Source organism: Triplophysa dalaica, chromosome 6 (genome assembly GCF_015846415.1).
Source record: "Triplophysa dalaica isolate WHDGS20190420 chromosome 6, ASM1584641v1, whole genome shotgun sequence".
Classification (NCBI taxonomy): Eukaryota; Metazoa; Chordata; class Actinopteri; order Cypriniformes; family Nemacheilidae; genus Triplophysa; species Triplophysa dalaica.
The window spans coordinates 15,488,606-15,506,732 of NC_079547.1; the positions used below are offsets into that span (position 1 = coordinate 15,488,606).

An 18,127-nucleotide genomic window follows, 5' to 3' on the forward strand; every position below is an offset into this window, starting at 1 on the left:
TTTCCAAAGGTTTTGTACAGATTTGAGCCATTTAATTCTGTCCAAAGATCAAGAGTATACCAGCCAAATGAACAACAGCAATTAATAATAGCACAGATGTACTGTTTTTAATTTAGAATATTTATTAATGTTTTAGAAGCTGTTTAAATTATATTTATCATCTAATCAAATTAAATGAAATCAATAAATACATGTCCTAAGACATTGAAAATGTCAGATTTCATACAATTGACCATCTTGAAATAAACTTGAGTGTAAATCAAAAGAATGCTATTGCACAATTCAAAACAGACCAGTTAAGATATTGTCATGGCTGCCAAGAATTGAAACATCAGGACATCTTTCATTTCATGACTTTAGAGTCTAAGGTTCATCAAACTACAGTGATCTGGATATGCATTTCATAATACCATGAAAAACTATTAAATACAAATATAACATCACATCCTAGTGTGAAAACAAATAAAATACTGAAAAGGCACAAATATTTCCCAAACTTACACACTATTAAACCAATGAGAAACAATGCAAATATGTATTAATAACATAAAAATATAAAGACCATAAAACAATCAAGTAAAATACAAGGGAAACAAAGAAATCAAGTAATTGTTTTTTTCAGCAAGGGGTAGATTGATCCTGAGATGTCTCATAGAAACTGGGGATGGAAATGTAAAAAATAAATAAATAATAAGTGACCACACTATATTCCATGTACAGCTGCGTGGAGTGATGTAGTGGTCACTTGTTTGAAGAAACTAATAGGCAAGACTGTCAATGTTGCTCCCTAAAGCAAACACACTGTGACTTCTGCCAATAGCTCTTGAGGAAATTAAGATTGGCCTAAATTTAGTGTCAATTCCCCTGTGTCTTTATCTCTTAGACTTAATTGCGTCGTCTTTCTCTGAAACAATGTTAAAATGCAAATGGATGCTGAGCAGGATGTGTGCGTGTGAAAAACTCATAAAATTTCATCTTCAGACTCCACTTCTTTCTCCCTCGGTTTCAAGAGCCCCATTTCCATGGGTGGCATTCTCCTCACTTTGGAACGGACACAACTGGAGAGAGAACACAGAACAATTACATTACGTTTAATCTACTGTATGTCACATCATTTTACAAAAGGGTCAATTTGTATACACTCACCTGAGAACAGAGCAGTACACTACAGAAACAACGAATAATGCAAATGCTAGATGCCAGCAATAGCATAGTGTTACGAACATAGCATTGTCATGGTCTTTCATATCCCATTTAACTTCACTAGGGGGGTATAACACATAGCCAACCTAAAAAAAGGATGTAAGTAGTTGCATTTAAACAAAAGAAAACATATTTATTTGATTTGTCTATTCACATACAGGCTCACACACATACAGACCTGCCAGAACCAGCTGCCCTGCAGTATGGTAAGAGTGGCTCTTAGCAATTCTAGCAGTATATTCCCCCTGTGGAAAACCTCCAGAAAGCAGATAAGAGCTTGTCCAAAGACGGCATAGAGTAGAAGGGTGTGAACGAGGATGTCAAGCATGTCTCTTCCGTGCAAATGATAAAGAAAGAGGAATCCTGCAAAAAGCAAACATGCACATTTCCTTTAATGACATGATTTCATGACATGAACTGTATACTTGATTATCAGTGTAAATAAAGTTCTCTGACACTCTGCGTTATGTATGAATATATACATTTGTCAATAGTTAAATTACACAATCTCCCATGGTAAAACTATATTTTTTAAATGTTTAAATACCCTCCACATATTACTTTTCTGAATTGCTTTGGAATTTCCATTTTAGAGGGAACAGACAGACCATGATCTTACCCTCATTAAAGAAGGCAAGACCCAGAAGCATACGGTCTAATGCCAGTGGGGCAATATCTGTGCTGTGGACGGTGAGCGATACGGCTCCTGAGATAGCAAAGAACAGGTACATGGTGCTGTGCTGCCAGTTCATGAGCTGCTCCCAGCGCTGAGAGGAAGAATCATACAGATGAAACTTAGGCCCACCTGCCAAAAACTGTTCTGCCAGCATGCCTGTGAAAATATAAAAAAAATAAGTTATTATCAGTAGCATTTGAAGGGGACATCGGACGAAACAATCCTTTTTGGCATTTAGGTTTCTGGCATGTCTGCCAGCCCAAAAAAGCTGAAAAAAACTGTTTGTTACGTCTGAAGCTGTAATATACAGGATTAACAAAATGTAATGTACAGCCTAAAAAGGTCATTAGACATAGACTTAAGATACAATCTCTAAATCTTTTTTTATCTTGAATTTAGATATTTAGTACAGCACTGTGCATAAGTCTTAGTCACATCAGATGCTTCACAAAGCCAGAAAAAATGTTGTTTATTAAAATCTTTTGCTTTTAAATGTCAACAGGAAAAATTTCTGAGATGTTGTCACAGTTCCTGTTCTGTCAAATAATATTTGGAAATCTATTTAGGTATTTACACTGGCACACTAAAGCAAAAGATATAAATAAACATCTTGAGAACAATTTTGTGCAGACGTTTGTGTATTACTCCCTGAACAGTCATCACTTATGCAGTAGAATGTAGAAAAACAAACAAACAAGAAGACAATACACGGAACTTCGGAAACTTAATGTAACATCAAAAGAAAAATGTAACTACTATACAGCTGACCCAAGAACTGTATATGCCAACAACAATGATAGAAATAGGGGTTCCTTGCTGAAACTTAACGTGGTAGATAGTTCACCCAAAAATAAAAATTTGGTCATTATTTACGTGACCTCTTGTCATTTCAAACCTATATGACTTTCTATCTTTCGCAGGACACAAAAGAAGATATTTTGAAGAATGTTGTTAATAAGCCCCCATTCACTTGCATTGGTTTTGTGTTCATACAATAGAAGTGAATGGGGGTCAGTGCTGTTCGGTTCAGTACCAACTTTCTTCAAAATATCTTCTTTTGTATTCTATGGAAGGAAGAAAGTCATTCAGGTTTGTAATGACAAGAGATCATACAGTGATGCAGATTTTAAGGAGCCTTTATTTATTCTCTTTGATTTTGTAACAAGAAAGGCATGGCAGCAACTTACCAATAATAGAAAATGACAAAATGACTGCAGCTTCAAAGATTTCTATGCGCCGTTGGGTAGCTCTGGTTGCAAGCCTTCCTGCACCAGCACTTTTGTTCTTGCGGGCAGTGTACAGAAATGACTGCTTTCCGGCCCACCACAAACCAGTTATTAGGAAGAAACTTCCAGGTAAAGCATGGCCTTTAAAACTTCCCATGACTTCTTAAATGGCCTAAAAATTCAAAGGACAATCTTGTTTTAAAAAGTCACAATAACATTGTCTTCAAAATGTTAAGTAATTGATATGTTCAGTGGACTATGGTTAACAAGTTGTTTCAAAAACTTGTGTGGCAGGCAACAGGGTGGAGGCTAAAAAAGCCAAATACAGAAAGCCAAAAACACTTCTTAAAAATTTCATGGCCCTCCAAAATAAAAATAAGCAAACCATTTCAGACATGCATACACAGACAGAGGGCAGTAGAAGATGTCGTAGAAGCAAATCAAATTCCTAGAGCCCCTATAATGTGGGTCCAGATGAGCACCTAAACAGTGCTATTTAAAACAACTCACAAAAAAACAGTAAACAGCTGAAAATATAGGTCAGAACTGAGATGAATAAAAAAAATCAGAAAAGCTGACAGAACATTAAAAATGGGGTAACATGCAATTTCATGCATTCTGACTTACACTGTTAAACGTGCTGGCTTCTCATGCTTTGCATGGTTAACTTGTTAAAAAATGAGTTGAATGTATGGCGTAGTATTTCTGTGCTCGATACCCTGCCCCAGGACTCTCGGCTTGCAGAAGTTTAGCTGTGTTTGTTTGCTCCCTGCATTTCAGTGATTAATGTTATATAAACGGTGGATATAATCTGGATTTGGAGATAGTTTCACGAAACTGATAGATGGCGTAGTCCTAGTGCTAAAAGATGCCGGACATGAACCGCATGCCGAAAGTAAACGAAGTCATATGTTTATGTTTTGTTGGCAATCGGCGAGTACGTGCATAATGTAAACAACACAAAGGGATCATGGGATGATGTATTGTGTGCTCGTGCTGTAGTTCAGTCCCCCGTGCCTGCCTCCAGCTGCTCATCTTTTTCCGGAAATAATCGTACAGCTTTATCTCAGTTTTATAAATTCGATGAAACTAAATACTCTTAGAAGATACGAGTATGCAATACTGTATAGGTACTCAAGATTAATATGAGATTTGCAGAAACTGTATGTGTTACCCCATTCTAAAAATCGATAATAGTGCTATTCACACTATATAAGGTGTTTGATGTTATACAGTATAACATCAACATAAAATCAACCTTTTTCTCATCCAATCATTCAAACATGTGTGGAGTAATACTCAGGAAAGCAACAGGAAAAAGGTATTTTGCTCTTTTCCTTTTCTAGTATCTGATTTTTGTATGACATTTAATCCAGGTTGGATCAGTATACCACACCAATGACATTCAGATCTTGCGACAAAATTATCTGTTTAAAATAAAGGCAGTCATTACTGCAATAATCAGATGTGTAAGTGTTTAATCAGTGTAAGTGTGTCCTTGAGACCATAACCTCTTATCAGATAACCTTCTGTTTACAACTTAGTTAAAATTCAAACACGTTAAAAAGATTGGAATACAAGTGGAATTAGCAGAAGGTGTACTAATAAGAAAATAAACTGAAGAATGACCTATTTCCGCTTCTTATTAATCTTTACCGGCCATCGATTTTATTATAGCACTTGCGGCACTGAAAATGATTAGCATCTGTGATTCAGCTTTGATCTATGCAGCCTTTCAGGGGTCTGAAACACCCCTCAGGATGCTCTTCTGTCACCATGGAGACAAAGCTCTGTACCTCTCTAAAGAGGGATGATCTGAATTGTCCAAGAAATTATGTAAATAAAAACAAATAAATTCTTAAATCATTTATACAATTAAACTGGATTAAATACCCTAATAGTAACCATGTTAATACGGCAGATTGATTTGCATTCGTTTAACTATAAATAAATACCACAGTTAAACAATAGTTATTGTAGGAAAACCATGGTTAATATGTGGTTACTGTTATTTAATTATAGTTATGTTCTTTATTTGTAGTAAAACTATGGGTCATTTTTATAATGTGAAGTTTCTGGATAGCTTTTCTCATTGCACGTGTCAACAATACGAATAACGAATAATTCATAATAAAAACTAACACGTGACAGGACAAGCTGACTCATGTTTTAAATCCTTATACACCAGTGTAGGACCCTTCCTGGGAAACTTTGTACTATACAAGCACTTTATACTGTAATAGGCGTAAACATCCGAAAGTTATACTGGGTATAAAAGTCTACTGATTTACGTTTTATTGAGCTTTTCTCAAGGCGTAAGACCAAATAGAGCTTTCCGGAGTGTTAACACAGACTGAAAATATGGGAATGCTGTGATTGTATTTATTCACCAAAGATTATGTCGTACATAAAATGTAAGGACCAGAAATACATCAGCATGACACAGGTCCGTTACTTCACGTATGAATTAATAAAAGCGTAAACAGTAATTGGACAAAGTGGTCTTACCTTGGAGACTGACCAAATATATGGGATTTTTTTGGAAAAAAAGATGAAATCTCAGAGTCGATGTTTTCTCTCGTTAGACTATCCACATCTGGTGCTATAACAGTTAACAGATAATCAAATTCGCTCAAACATCGTCGCGCGGCCTCCGCATGCGAAACAACTAATGTGTTTTGACCATTTTGGAACTATATCTGGAACTCCCAACAACTTCTCCCACTTTTCCAGCTGTTTCGCCGCCAGATTTATAGGGTTTATCGTTCCAGAGCGTCTTTTAACTAGAACCTCCCACCCTAATAAACGATTGGCTCGTGCGAGTGCGTGGACGTCATTGATGGTGGTGCTGATTGGTTAGGTTGCATGTCCCTCACGCGTTGGCGTCTTTTCCACGTGTGCACTTTTTCTCGAGTGGAACGGAGTCGACGAGCTTGCTAGACAGTCAACAACAAATTTAAGTGGGTCAGAAACGTAAAACATCGTTTCCTTGGTCTTCGTTTTGTCACAAAACCTTGGAAAAATCATTTACAGTCCGCTATTAAATTAAGTCATGCTGACACAAACTTTAAACAGTACAGTAACTTGAATCGGTTCAATTCAATAAAGGATAACGGAAAAAAGTGTTTCTATTTGGTTGGCCCATTTGTAGATAAATACATAGTGAATAAGAGCACATTATTTCGTTAGGTTTTTGTCTGTTTATGATTGTAGGGCGGGACATAAACCCAGAGTTTGTGTAGGCTACGTGCACAAAGGCACGGTCAGAGGAAGATGTTAAGATCGTGTCCCGGCATTATGATCCGCATCAAGTATATTTCACGTTTTATAATATGTGGCATTCAAACTTGACAATATCATAGCACTAGTAGTTAGTCTCTTAAACTGTTCCTTAAAGGTAAGCTATGAAAAAAGATAGGCTATACAAATATAAAAAGCAATACATGAACAATATAGACATAACATGTGAATATTAAAGTATGAAATCTGTTCAAATAATGTTTACATTATGTTCTACAACTGTAACTTAATATTTACATTTCTGAAACATTAGAAAGATGCTATTTTTGGCTGTGACTGAAATCCTCATTTTAGTTTAGCAGGTTAATGAGTAATGTGGATGTTACATGTAGCAGGCTACTTAATGGAAGTGCAAGGCTTTGTGGTTTAGACACTTAAGCCTGGATGGTTTTCAGACCAGCCAAACATCCTGTTCTGTTGCCAGCACAGAGGGAAATAGGCAAGAGAATAGTGGTATGTAGGAAAAGAACCAATGAAGCTTGAGATCTCTGTCTATACCATTCACCATGCACTTTAACTCCACCACCATCACCAACATTTTTACCAACTGGACTTCAATGCAGCATGCCCTGCACTTTAACACAATAATACTCTGACAACATCTATTTACCGACCATTACATCTACAACCACTCTCTGCATTGTGGATAATTCGTATTCTGTTGTATATTTTGTAAAAAGAAAAAAAAAAAAATATTGTTTTATTTTAGTGTATATACTGTATATGAAATTATACTGTTATTTGTAAAATGTCTAAATTTGTCTAATGTTATTTGTTGAATGTGTATTGTAAACGTGTATGTTATTTGGCTAATCTGTTTAGTTATTTATTGTTTTATTGTAGTGTATATACTATATATAAATGTTATGTAAAATGGTTAAATATTTATAATGTTATTTGTTAAATGTGTCAATTGTATTCTACACTGTCTGGGGCACGCAAGCTTTCACTAGTATCCTTTCCTGAACTATTATACTTCTCTGAACTGTCAGGTAATATGTGAATCCTATATTTAATCTCGCAGCTAAACAAATAAGGTAAACTAATAAACTTGTGTATTGTTGCAGCTGCAGGGCTCAACGCTTGCAAATTTTCTACTGGCTCAGGCAGTGATTCAAAATTTTACTTGCTCTGACATCATTTTCACTGTCCCTGCCATAAAAAGTATGATCGTTGTTGTTATCGTTTTTTTCGACCCATCGTGACGTGTAATCTGGTATTCTAATTAGCAAATTCATATGACACCAAAATTAAGAAATGAAAAAATTAGAAAAGTGGTGGGGACAGAGATGACAAAACAATACTTTAATAAATTGTTTTCAAACTGTTATTTGGGGAAGGTCACTTGGCTGTTGCGGTGCGTAACACCTTAAAACAGTTTATTTCTATGACTAAAAATGTCACTTGTTCATTTGTTAACGCGTTTTTGTGGTGAATACTGACATTTTTATACTGGCCGTGTTTCTGAATTCACTGTTCTGTATTCCGCAAATAACTTACGAGTGTGAGCAGCACGAGATTGCGAGAAAAGCAGGCACATCCAGCGCTTTCCATGAGTTATAGATGATGGCACCTAAACAATACACACCTTCCGGAAGAATTTTTAAATTTCTTCCCAAAAGTGGTGGAGACATGATCCTAATCCGTTCAACCATAGCGTATCTCAAGTAGTGTTGTGTGCAGACTATACAGGCCCTGAGAGGACAGGGACACTTCAAACGCCACAATTAAGATTTCATATCCGCCAGTGACTATTGCCTTTTTAACTATTGTCTCCTACAGGGTAAGCATGTAATCATATGTACTGTATGACTGCCGCAGACACTATTCTGTTCAGCCTTCCTGTCTGTCTGTCTCACACTTAAAGTTGACGTTCTGCAACGTGTTTTTAAAGACAGTCAAGTCAATATTAGACCAATGGCATATTAAACACAGAATGAAACAAGATATTGTACAAAGGATACCAGATCTCTGTGATAATATAGTTGTTAGAATTTACAATCTAGCTTGTTGAGGCAAACAAAACAAAAATGGCTATGCTGTTGTGCCATGTTCTTCTCGCACCGCTCTGCGCGGGCCTCGAACCATCGACGGTCCGGATGGGAGACGGGATATCTAAAAATAAGGCATTAGAGCGCAGTTTTTAGCGTCTGTCGCTAGAACTTCTCTGTTGGTCGTGGAGAGAGGTTAACTCCCATAGCTCTCGCTCGCTGGCCACGGTTACACTGTGGAGGGAAACTGAGCAGAGGGTCACTAGAGGGGCTTGAACACTTAGGCCACATTTACACGATGAAAAACGGAAACGTTTTTCTTTTGAGATTTTGAAAGGTTTCACGTACACACAACAACGATATAAAAACAATTCGCGTTTACACAGATTCACAAAAATTACTAAAACGCTGTATTACGCATGCCACGCCAGTAGTTGGCGACATCAACATAGTTAACCAACCATCTACTAAAACTTGCACTTTGAAACCCGTTTTCAAAAGTTTGCGTTATCAGTCCCCTAAAACGCCGTTTTCGTGTAAACGGACAGCCAAATCGCATAAATTGTTTTGCACTTTCACTTGAAAACGGTCTCTTGTAAACGGCCCTTTAAAAAGAGGAAAGTTAAATTCTAGAGGGTCATTCAAAGCCAGGGTTTATATAAGCATGCCACATTTCGCTTAACCTGTACAAAATTAAAACATTTTACTGGCACAACATATACAACCAGTTTAATTTTATATTTGTCATAGCAAAAAAAAACACAACGATCTAAATGCTTAAACATATACATTGTACATTATTAACTTGGTTGGAAGAAGTTAAATATAAAACGACCAGCGAAGTATATTTATACTTGAGTTTGTGTTTATAGATGTGTCCAAACTTGAGTCTTAGAGAGCTTTTCCACCATTGCGCCGAATCGTTGTAAGCATGTTTCCACATGAGCCTGGTCTGATACGACACGATTATAAACTGTTCTCAGCTCGGAATTGAATCGTTCTAATGAAAGCAACCATAGCTCAGTCTCTTTTATTACCAAGGCAGTGAGTGACGAATTTGTATTCACATTCAAAAAATGAAAATGATCCATTACGTTTCGGCTGGCATGGATCGGCACGGAGTCCCGATTAAGCAACGAGAACGATTCGGCACGATGATGCAAAAGCGTTCTTATAGTACTTTATGCAAACATAAACTGCATGCTGTTATGTGTTCTTGTTAATTATATTGGAAAAGACTCTAGGTTTATAGAATGTGTATACATTAAGCTCATAAAAGTTATGGAACTAGTCATTGTAATGTCGTGCTGACACTTGCATGACAACTGACCTTTGTTTCTCTGTGAGACAGAATTTTGGACAACTATTGATTTCCATTACAGTGGCCTGATTAGCCACCAGCTAATTTCCAGCATGTGTGTTTAACAAACTATTGAATATCCTCAACAGTGACTCAGGACATATGATCTGTAAATAAATAGTTTTGCATTTATAGTTATCCAGTCTAACAACAATAAGCAAACATGCATCTTTGAGAAAGTCACAGTTTCAAGGTATGATCTAAAGTACAGTTGGAAATAAAAACAATCATAATGTGCAATGACGTCTGAAGAGTTTATCTGATCAATCAAAAAATAAATATACAGTTAAGTGGTACAACATATTTAACTACAAGGAAATGACTGTTGAACCTTTTTGTAGAAGTGTGGAGCTAAAAACAAAATCAAATTGAATACACTGAATGATCACTAATTTACTGTTGTGCTATGTATTCAAGCAGTCATTTCACTAGAATCCATTAACGTTGTCTCCGTAAAGAGAGCTGGCGATGGGGCAAGTGGTATTCTTCCTGGGCGTGGCAGAATGGCACCTCTTTCCCTCGCTCGCATGCAGCAGCAGAACTCCTGCTACGTGGTCGTGCACCATGCTCTGGACATTTTCTCTACCAAATCCATAATCAGAGACAACATTTTCAGTGTCATGGCTGGCACAAGAGCAGCAAGTTACAAAAAAACTCCATTCTATTCTGTTCTAAATGTGCAATACAGAGCTGGCCCAGGCCAGCACTAGTGTAAGATTTATTTTACAGCAATACTTGGAACATATAAAGTAATTTTGTGCAACATGAAAGAATTATGATTCAGCAAAATGTTTACCTCTTTATGGAAATGATGGGCGCAGTGAAGTTCTCGGATGCCACCTCTGCTGTTCCTCAATTCGTCATGGCAAATAAGACATATACTGTCCGTATCATCCTAAAAACACACAAGACAAAATAATCTGATTTATTATTTTATTGTTTGATTATAAACACATTGCCAAACTATATATGGGATTAGAGTCATAGCTAGTGGTGTGGTGGATGGTGGCAACAAAATAAGCTAAGTCTAGGGGGTCCTGCAAACAGTCAAATGGATTTAACTACAGTCCTATTTGTGATATAAAACTGTGTGATGTTGTCTGGTTCTTAACTCACTGTTGATATCGATTTCTGGTTGTGGAAACGTAGCCGCTTCTCCAAGGTCTCGGAGAGCTCTGGAATGGTGGGGATGTGACACTCAGGTCCCACCACTTTGGTCCGGCTTTCGTCTGAAGACACACGGCGGGCCCGAGGGTGGGAGTGCATCTCTTTTTCTTCACGGGTCATTAGGTGGACAGAGGGCCCAACATTTGCATGGATCTGATTCTGCATGGCCTCTAGCTGTGACTATTTTGTTAAATGAGAAAAAGAAAGCATTGATAAACTATCTTCTACTCATTGATAATATTCACCAAATTTGAACTAGAATCATGCAATACTCATATTTAAATTTATGGCAGATGCTTTGATCCAATTCAATATGTATTTTAATGTACATTCTAACACATTTTCTGCGTGTGTCGTAATCTACAGTTTGAGCTAAAGGAACACCCCAAAATTTTGTAGTTATATGTTTACAAATATGGTCAATATAGTGAAAATACAGTATGCAGTGATGTCCCAAACCTAAATAATGAAGCAAAAATGACAACTGCAAAATCACATTAGATGCTTAAAATTCACTTGTATAATCATTTGGCTAATTAATTCTTTAAAATTAATTGCAGGAAAGACTCACATTAGTTAATAAGCTCTGTTTTGGGAAGGGTTAGAATAGGTTAATTATTCTTGAGTGAGTCGTAAATCCTTTCTCTTGAATGAAGGTAATTACAAGAGCCTTGCTTAGTAACCTTGGGGTGATGCCATTTACTACTGTATAATGTGCTGATTACAATATATAATGAAACATTTTAAGCAAATGCAGATATTGTAGGTAGCAAAAGCTTTTTTATCATTTTAAACAAAGGTTTGAAGGATTTGTTTGAAGATCTTCGGTTACAACGTAAACATTGCGCGCTGAGCAGAATTCCCCTATGTACGTCAGTAAAATCATGAATAGCAATTTCTGCTGGTGAGTTTTGAAACAGCACTCTGGGGTTTGACCAACGATAACATGCATATAATTAGCAAGAGCTGAACCCATTAGATCTTTAATACCACACCAATTCACCAAAGTCTGAACAAATGCCTATGTTTTCCATGATTCATTACAACTTCTAAATCATAGCTGATAGCCTCCAGTGAAATCAATAAAAGAAATGATAAAACATTCTTTTATGTTGCATATAGTAGTGGCCAAAAATGGTTTGTTCAATATTTGTTTTTAATGCATCCACTGGTTAGATTAATATACTAATATGATGACAAAACACTGAACATTTATAGTACTGAACTAAATGATATCGCAAAAAGGCAAATAACATCAGGGAATAAAGATTTTTTGTAGCAGATTGCTTAAATGTTTTTAAAAGCTCACAGGAAATAAAGCAAACATTGACAACAATTTTATCTGGTATTAAAAAGACCTGTATCATAAAATCTATCATAAAGTAATTTCCTTTGTAATTTTAAGCCATTTAAAACATACAACTTGTATCATGCATTTGTTATGCATTATTTAAAATGTGATTAATATTCAAAGCAAAATTAAGCTAAAAGATATGCAACGAAAGCAATCACTTTTACAAATACATTCCATTCATTGTGGTCACAGCCAGATTATTTGTTTTGATCTGTTTGAGTACTCATGCATTTATTAACTAACAGTAGAAAAGCTAACAGTAACCGGGAATCCATACAACTTTTTTGACTTTCTTCTTGATCTTTTATTTCTGTAAACCTGTGGACCGATAGATTTGCAGATGGGTCACCTCATCTAGTCAGTACACATTTTCCTGTTTGCAAAGTGCCTTCAAAGCAATTATGCAATGTGTTGCCCAGCTGTGTTTACAGGATCAGCTGAGCCCAGATGTCGAGCACAACACAAATCATGCCCCAAACAAACAATCATAGCCCTCTATTAGACTTCTAGACTGAACTTTTTCAATAGATATTATTTCCTTCCAATGCATCGGGAATCACTTGTGTAATCATATGTTAAGTATCGCACATTTTTAATTACATCTAAACATTCCTCTTCCTCCAACATCACTGATGACTGCCTTACCATGCAGGGCAAAGAGGCACGGCGGTCATTTCTGATGCACGAGTGCCTCGTGAAGCTCCTCTTCCTTGCTTTGTTGTGGTCCTCTCCTACTCCGTGCCCCCAGTAACTGCTCATCCACTTGGTGAAGTTCCCATCATCATCCTCCTCATTGTCCATAATAATCGCGGGAAGCAGCCGAAGAGACAGCTTGGGGGTTTGCGTGTGGAGCTCTCCGTGAGGCTCCCGTCTCCTAGAAAGAAAGATGGACCAGGGTGTAGCTGATGCGAGATGATCCTGGCAGTGCTGTTGAGACCGTCTGAACTGTATTGGTGGTGTTAGAGCAGTGGGGTAGGTTGTAATTGGATTCTTCCAGTTAAGTGCTCACAACGTGTGGGTTTGCTGCTGTAAGCTGACCCAAAAATATGTATGCACAGATTTCTTCTGGGTTTTTGAACATGTGGATCCTCTGTAATCTATTTAACATCAAAGTGGGAGGGGTAAGGCAGAGGAATATACTATAGGGGCGGGAGAGAGTACAGAAGAGACTGGGAGAGGGAGAGAGAGAGGATGGTGTTTTTTGGGTTGGTGCTCTGCTTTTAATCTTTCCATTACAGAGCACTGGGCCGGGGGGGAGTGAATGGTGCAGTCACACACACACTGTGCAACTCCAATTCTCTCATTCTTTCCACTCAGTGAGCACATCAAACCTGTCAATAATTATGGACCACAGCAACAAGAGCCAGCATGTGCATGAGAGCATGTGTATTTATAATTTTGTAGCCTTGCATTGAACAATAAGTGAAATATGGTATCAATGTAAATGCAGCTATTTGGTGCTTTGTCCTGGTAAATATAAATTATGCTTATAATGAAGATCCACTTGTTCCAACGAAAAACACCCTCATAACAATAAAACCGTTGGCATCCACACAATGTTCCCAATGTACTTTTATTAAGGCATGCTGAGTAGCCTCTTTTCCTTTGTAGCCAATGTATTTCGAGATGACCCCATTTTGTAGAATATGATTAACCCCCTCCCCTTCAGAAAGAAGCAATCTGGGGCACACCACAACCACCCCAAGCCTTGTCTACTGTCCTGCTCCAGTTGTTCCCATGGCCTCTGGAGTAGGATACAGTATTAGAGGCCACTGACAGTGTTAATACAGACACCTGTGGCCATGTCTCTTTGATATTTGTCCTCAATTATAAGGGTTGTGTGGTTATATGAACTGTGGGAGGTCGGGGAAACTATCCCTATTTATTTGATTTATTTCTTGTGTTGTAAAAATAAATATTTTTGTATTCGTCATGATCAAAAAAGATTTGCTGCCAGTATATCTGCAGGAGTATATATCACAGATTAAGAAGAATAAAATAATAGTTCCCCCCAAAATGAAAATTTAATTCATTGATTCATCATCGTCATCATTTACTCACACTTTCGTCATTTAAAACCCACATGACTTTATACCGCAGAACCCAAAAGAAGATATTTTGAAGAATGTTGGTAATCAAACAATTGATTTGCATTGGTTTTATGTCTACAATACACTCATAAAGAAAGGTGCTTCAGAGGGTTCTTTGATGCCATATAGAAGAACCTTTTGGTTAAAGAACCTTTAACATCTAAAGACACCTTTCTGTTTAAAAAATGGCAATTTGGGGCGATTTTTTTTTCTAATTATTATCATGCTAGTCCAAAATAATTTTCATAACTTATATTATGAGACACTGACTGATTTGAATTATATTGTTCAAACATAAACATAGTTCAAAGCTGAGTCTGATCAAAAATGAATGTGCAACTAAATGTTTGTAAACTATAGTACAATTATGAGAATGTGTTCCTTGCACATTTCTGTCAATTGAATTTATTTAACTTGCCTCTGTTCTAGTTCTATTTCAGGTGATTTCTTACACCAAAAATAGTATCCAAACTTGGTTTCTAAAACGAGATTTGTAATGAACCTATAGTCAGAAAAAGACAAAGTGCTTCTAAATTTAGACTCAGTCCCAGTTGTGGCCTCTCACACATGCAGACGTGGAATGTGTTGCAGTATAATTGAGATCCAGGTCTCTAAGAATGTTTATGCCGGCCTTAGAAGAAAGTGAGAGTGTCTTGAGGATAAACACCCTCCACGACGCTCGTCAGATGAAATGTCCAAAGGATAATGTGCAGCCAGTCTTCATCAGACATTCTTTAAATGTAGTTCAATTCTTAAACAAAATTTGACTTTAAAAAACTTTTATGGTTATTTCAGAGTTTTTGTTATTGGTATGAGCAAGCCTTTATGAATCAAGTATCAAATTAATAAACACTTTCATTTTACACTAGATTCATTGTAAGACAAATTAAAACTATTTTAGGCTAGTGTGCACTATTATGAGATATCAGCCCTGGCCCTGTAACTAGTTACTAGCACAAACACAGTGTCTCAGTGTCATGTCTCGTGTTCTAGCTTCGAGCTATGATTGATCTCATCTCATGGCAGTGAGCACTTTTAATTGACATTTTACATCATGTGTCATTGACAGAGAGCCTAGATACAGTATTGAGGCTGTGATGACCCATGAGCATGACAATGGTTTTAAATCGAATATTACATTTTATTGTATAACATCAACCCATCGAGGAGGAGCTCAAACCAAACAATAAACAGTATGATTCCAGCATTTGGGTTATGGGTTGAGTGCTTTAACCTTTACCATATTTAATAGGAAACTATTTTAATTACACACAAACGTATTCTCTTGAATGAGACCTGAATGATGCGGGTATTAGATTCTATTTGACATTCTTCTAAAAGGCCTGACAAAAGAAAACAATTTATGTCATTTTTAAAACTACTCTCCTTATATTTTACTATTTTATTTGATTATAGTAACAATAATGTGCAATCTTGTGCATTTAAACATGTGTACTGGAAGCTTCAATTGCAAATGAAAATTCCTTTTGTGTTAAAGCACACTTTTTGAGGATACAAGAATTTAATTTAAGAATTAAAATCTTTTGAAATTTGCAATTTCGGAATAACTTGTCTATTCCCTCACACCAGGAAATGGACGTTGTATCACAATAAGACTACACCATCATCCAATGATTTTATCATCATCACACAAACTTCTAGTGTCTTAGTGTCTATACGTTGGTCACACTGTAAGGTCCACAAAAGCACATGCAGTTTAATAGATTTTGACCTTTCCAATGGAAGACACCCAGAAGTTGAAAACAGGAGACACATGCACTCAAAGAAAATTAACAGGCTACATTCATCCTTAAAGGTATAGTCTTGTTGTTGACAGCAAGAATTCTTCAAAACGATATATTGTGTTTTGCAGATGAAAGTCATAGGTTTGGAATGAAACAAGGATGAGTAAATGATAGCATCATTTTCATTTTGAGTTAAAGTGTCCCTTTAACTTGTACAGTTAGGATGACAGAAGATTCACTAATCTATATCCTTGTTTCCATAAACTGTGTTACAAATGTAAAGGTTAAAATTAAGTGTTTTATAGAATACACTGTATTCTTTGTATTGTCCCATGATTCCCTCTGGTGGAATTTTGACAAACAGAAAAAAAGAGAAATGATCATTTTGCTTTTTATGAATAATCATTAAGTAATTTGACCCTTCAAATTTCTATTATACACCTGACAGTATGATCGGTCGTGCCCACTACAGAGACAAGTGTTTTGCTTCACCTGGAAGCACAGCTCCATGAGGGTATGCATGTGACATCACCGAATACAAAAGTCAAGTCCACTAGTGGCAGCAACAATGGCCGTTTCTCAATACACATTCTTCAGCGGTTTTGTGTTATTGCTCCACCGCATCAATAACCATCAAAGTCCGGTCCAATCTCAAAAACAGAGAATGCATTAAAGTACCCGGATGTGTTCTAGATATCAAGGATGCATCGAATGTAGCATTGCGCTCATATGGAATCCACTTGAAACCCCATAAGTCCATCTAAGTTCATTCTTCTGAGGCTGCCTCGCCGGTCTTTAAAAGAACACAAGTCAGTTCTTCGCGTTCTTTGAATTGAGAAACGGCAAATTAATGCAGCAGTGTTTATTTACTGCTATCTTTACTTTAAATAACAGGAAAAAGGTGTGCGATTGATTATACAAATAGTGAGAGCACAAAATTTGAGGTTTCTTTAGTCAGAGTGCCAAAGATAAAAATTAGCAAATGGATCTCTGCAGTTTGCAGAAATCCGCACTAACCTTTTTGAATGGTCTAGGTACGAGGTTCTCGACTTAACTTTAAATAAACTAAGTGAGAAATTCCACCCCAAAAATGACAACTTAGTCATTATTTACTTTCCTTCATGTTGTTTCAAATCCACATGACTTTCTTTTGTGAAAAACAAAAGGCAAAGAATGCTGTTTGTTTGGTGTAATCATATTGTCTTGCCGTTTTATTCGCAAAATGTGTCTATCATGGGGAACAAAATACTCAAACCGAAGATAGAAGATTTTTACATACTTAGACATTAAGAAAAAAGGATTAATAATAATTTTGACTTTTCTTTTCATTAGTGGTATTGAGAACATAGAGCAACAATTTGACTGTGCCACAGAGGTAGTGGCAGATCTTTTGCATTATGAAGATGTTAATGCATTATACATCTTTATGTAACAAATTTACATAAATACCATTTAAAGTGTAGTGTTACATAAAATATTTCATTTATTAACAACAATAAACCATGACAAAAACTGAAACCATATTACGAAATACATGCAATCATGTTTAATGTACAGATGACAATTGGTCCTTCAGCCCAAAAACTTTGTGTAAATGAAACGTGAAGGTGATCTCCATAACTCTGAAATCGTGTTTTCTGGGGTCCATTTATTATGTTGATTTGTTGTGTTTGTAATATTGTGGTTACTAAACATTTTCCAATGTCTCTCTTAATATCTAAACAAATAACATTTAGTGCTGTTTTTGATTAAGACATGCAGTAAATGTAACCATACTGTTTTGAATTACTTTAAAGTTTACAGTTTGACTCTACATTTTTGCATTGCTTGCTGAGTCAGCCATACAGTAAGCCATAATAAGTGGTTATATCCCATAAGCCACAAACATTGACAAAAATAAATATAATGGTAGATAAAATAGCACAATTCTGTAAACACTGACGCTAAACAAGAAACATTTATTTTGTGGACCTTTATTTTGGCAGCATGACGTCATGCTACAGACCAGGAACTAC

At 36.4% G+C, this 18,127-nt stretch overlaps 2 protein-coding genes across 2 annotated transcripts; both read right to left on the minus strand.

Moving 5' to 3' along the window:
* Positions 1-102: 102 nt before the first annotated feature.
* Positions 103-5,882, minus strand: tmem45a (transmembrane protein 45a). Its single transcript, XM_056750473.1, has 6 exons — positions 5,614-5,882; positions 3,067-3,277; positions 1,823-2,035; positions 1,382-1,566; positions 1,147-1,289; positions 103-1,058 (listed from the first exon to the last, which is right to left on the minus strand). Exons 2-6 carry the CDS (start codon positions 3,260-3,262, stop codon positions 962-964), a joined length of 834 nt encoding a protein of 277 aa, XP_056606451.1. The 5' UTR covers positions 3,263-3,277; positions 5,614-5,882; the 3' UTR covers positions 103-961.
* A 4,028-nt stretch (positions 5,883-9,910) lies between these two features.
* lnp1 (leukemia NUP98 fusion partner 1) lies at positions 9,911-13,326 on the minus strand. The gene is made up of 4 exons (XM_056751119.1): positions 12,923-13,326; positions 10,873-11,103; positions 10,553-10,651; positions 9,911-10,338 (listed from the first exon to the last, which is right to left on the minus strand). The coding sequence occupies exons 1-4, from the start codon at positions 13,076-13,078 to the stop codon at positions 10,195-10,197; spliced, it is 630 nt and encodes a 209-aa protein (XP_056607097.1). The 5' UTR covers positions 13,079-13,326; the 3' UTR covers positions 9,911-10,194.
* Positions 13,327-18,127: the final 4,801 nt, after the last annotated feature.

What these genes read in the sequence shown, in the direction of transcription:
- tmem45a (XM_056750473.1), bottom strand. Translation starts at nt 3,262, where the DNA reads ATGGGAAGTTTTAAAGGCCATGCTTTACCTGGAAGTTTCTTCCTAATA. An exon ending in TTTGTCATTTTCTATTATTG is followed by an intron (nt 2,036 to 3,066) that starts GTAAGTTGCTGC and finishes ATATTTTCACAG; the next exon opens with GCATGCTGGCAGAACAGTTT. An exon ending in GTGTACTGCTCTGTTCTCAG is followed by an intron (nt 1,059 to 1,146) that starts GTGAGTGTATAC and finishes TTCTCTCTCCAG; the next exon opens with TTGTGTCCGTTCCAAAGTGA.
- lnp1 (XM_056751119.1), bottom strand. Translation starts at nt 13,078, where the DNA reads ATGGACAATGAGGAGGATGATGATGGGAACTTCACCAAGTGGATGAGC. An exon ending in GTGCCTCTTTGCCCTGCATG is followed by an intron (nt 11,104 to 12,922) that starts GTAAGGCAGTCA and finishes TTAACAAAATAG; the next exon opens with TCACAGCTAGAGGCCATGCA. An exon ending in CCCATCATTTCCATAAAGAG is followed by an intron (nt 10,339 to 10,552) that starts GTAAACATTTTG and finishes TGGATTTGGTAG; the next exon opens with AGAAAATGTCCAGAGCATGG.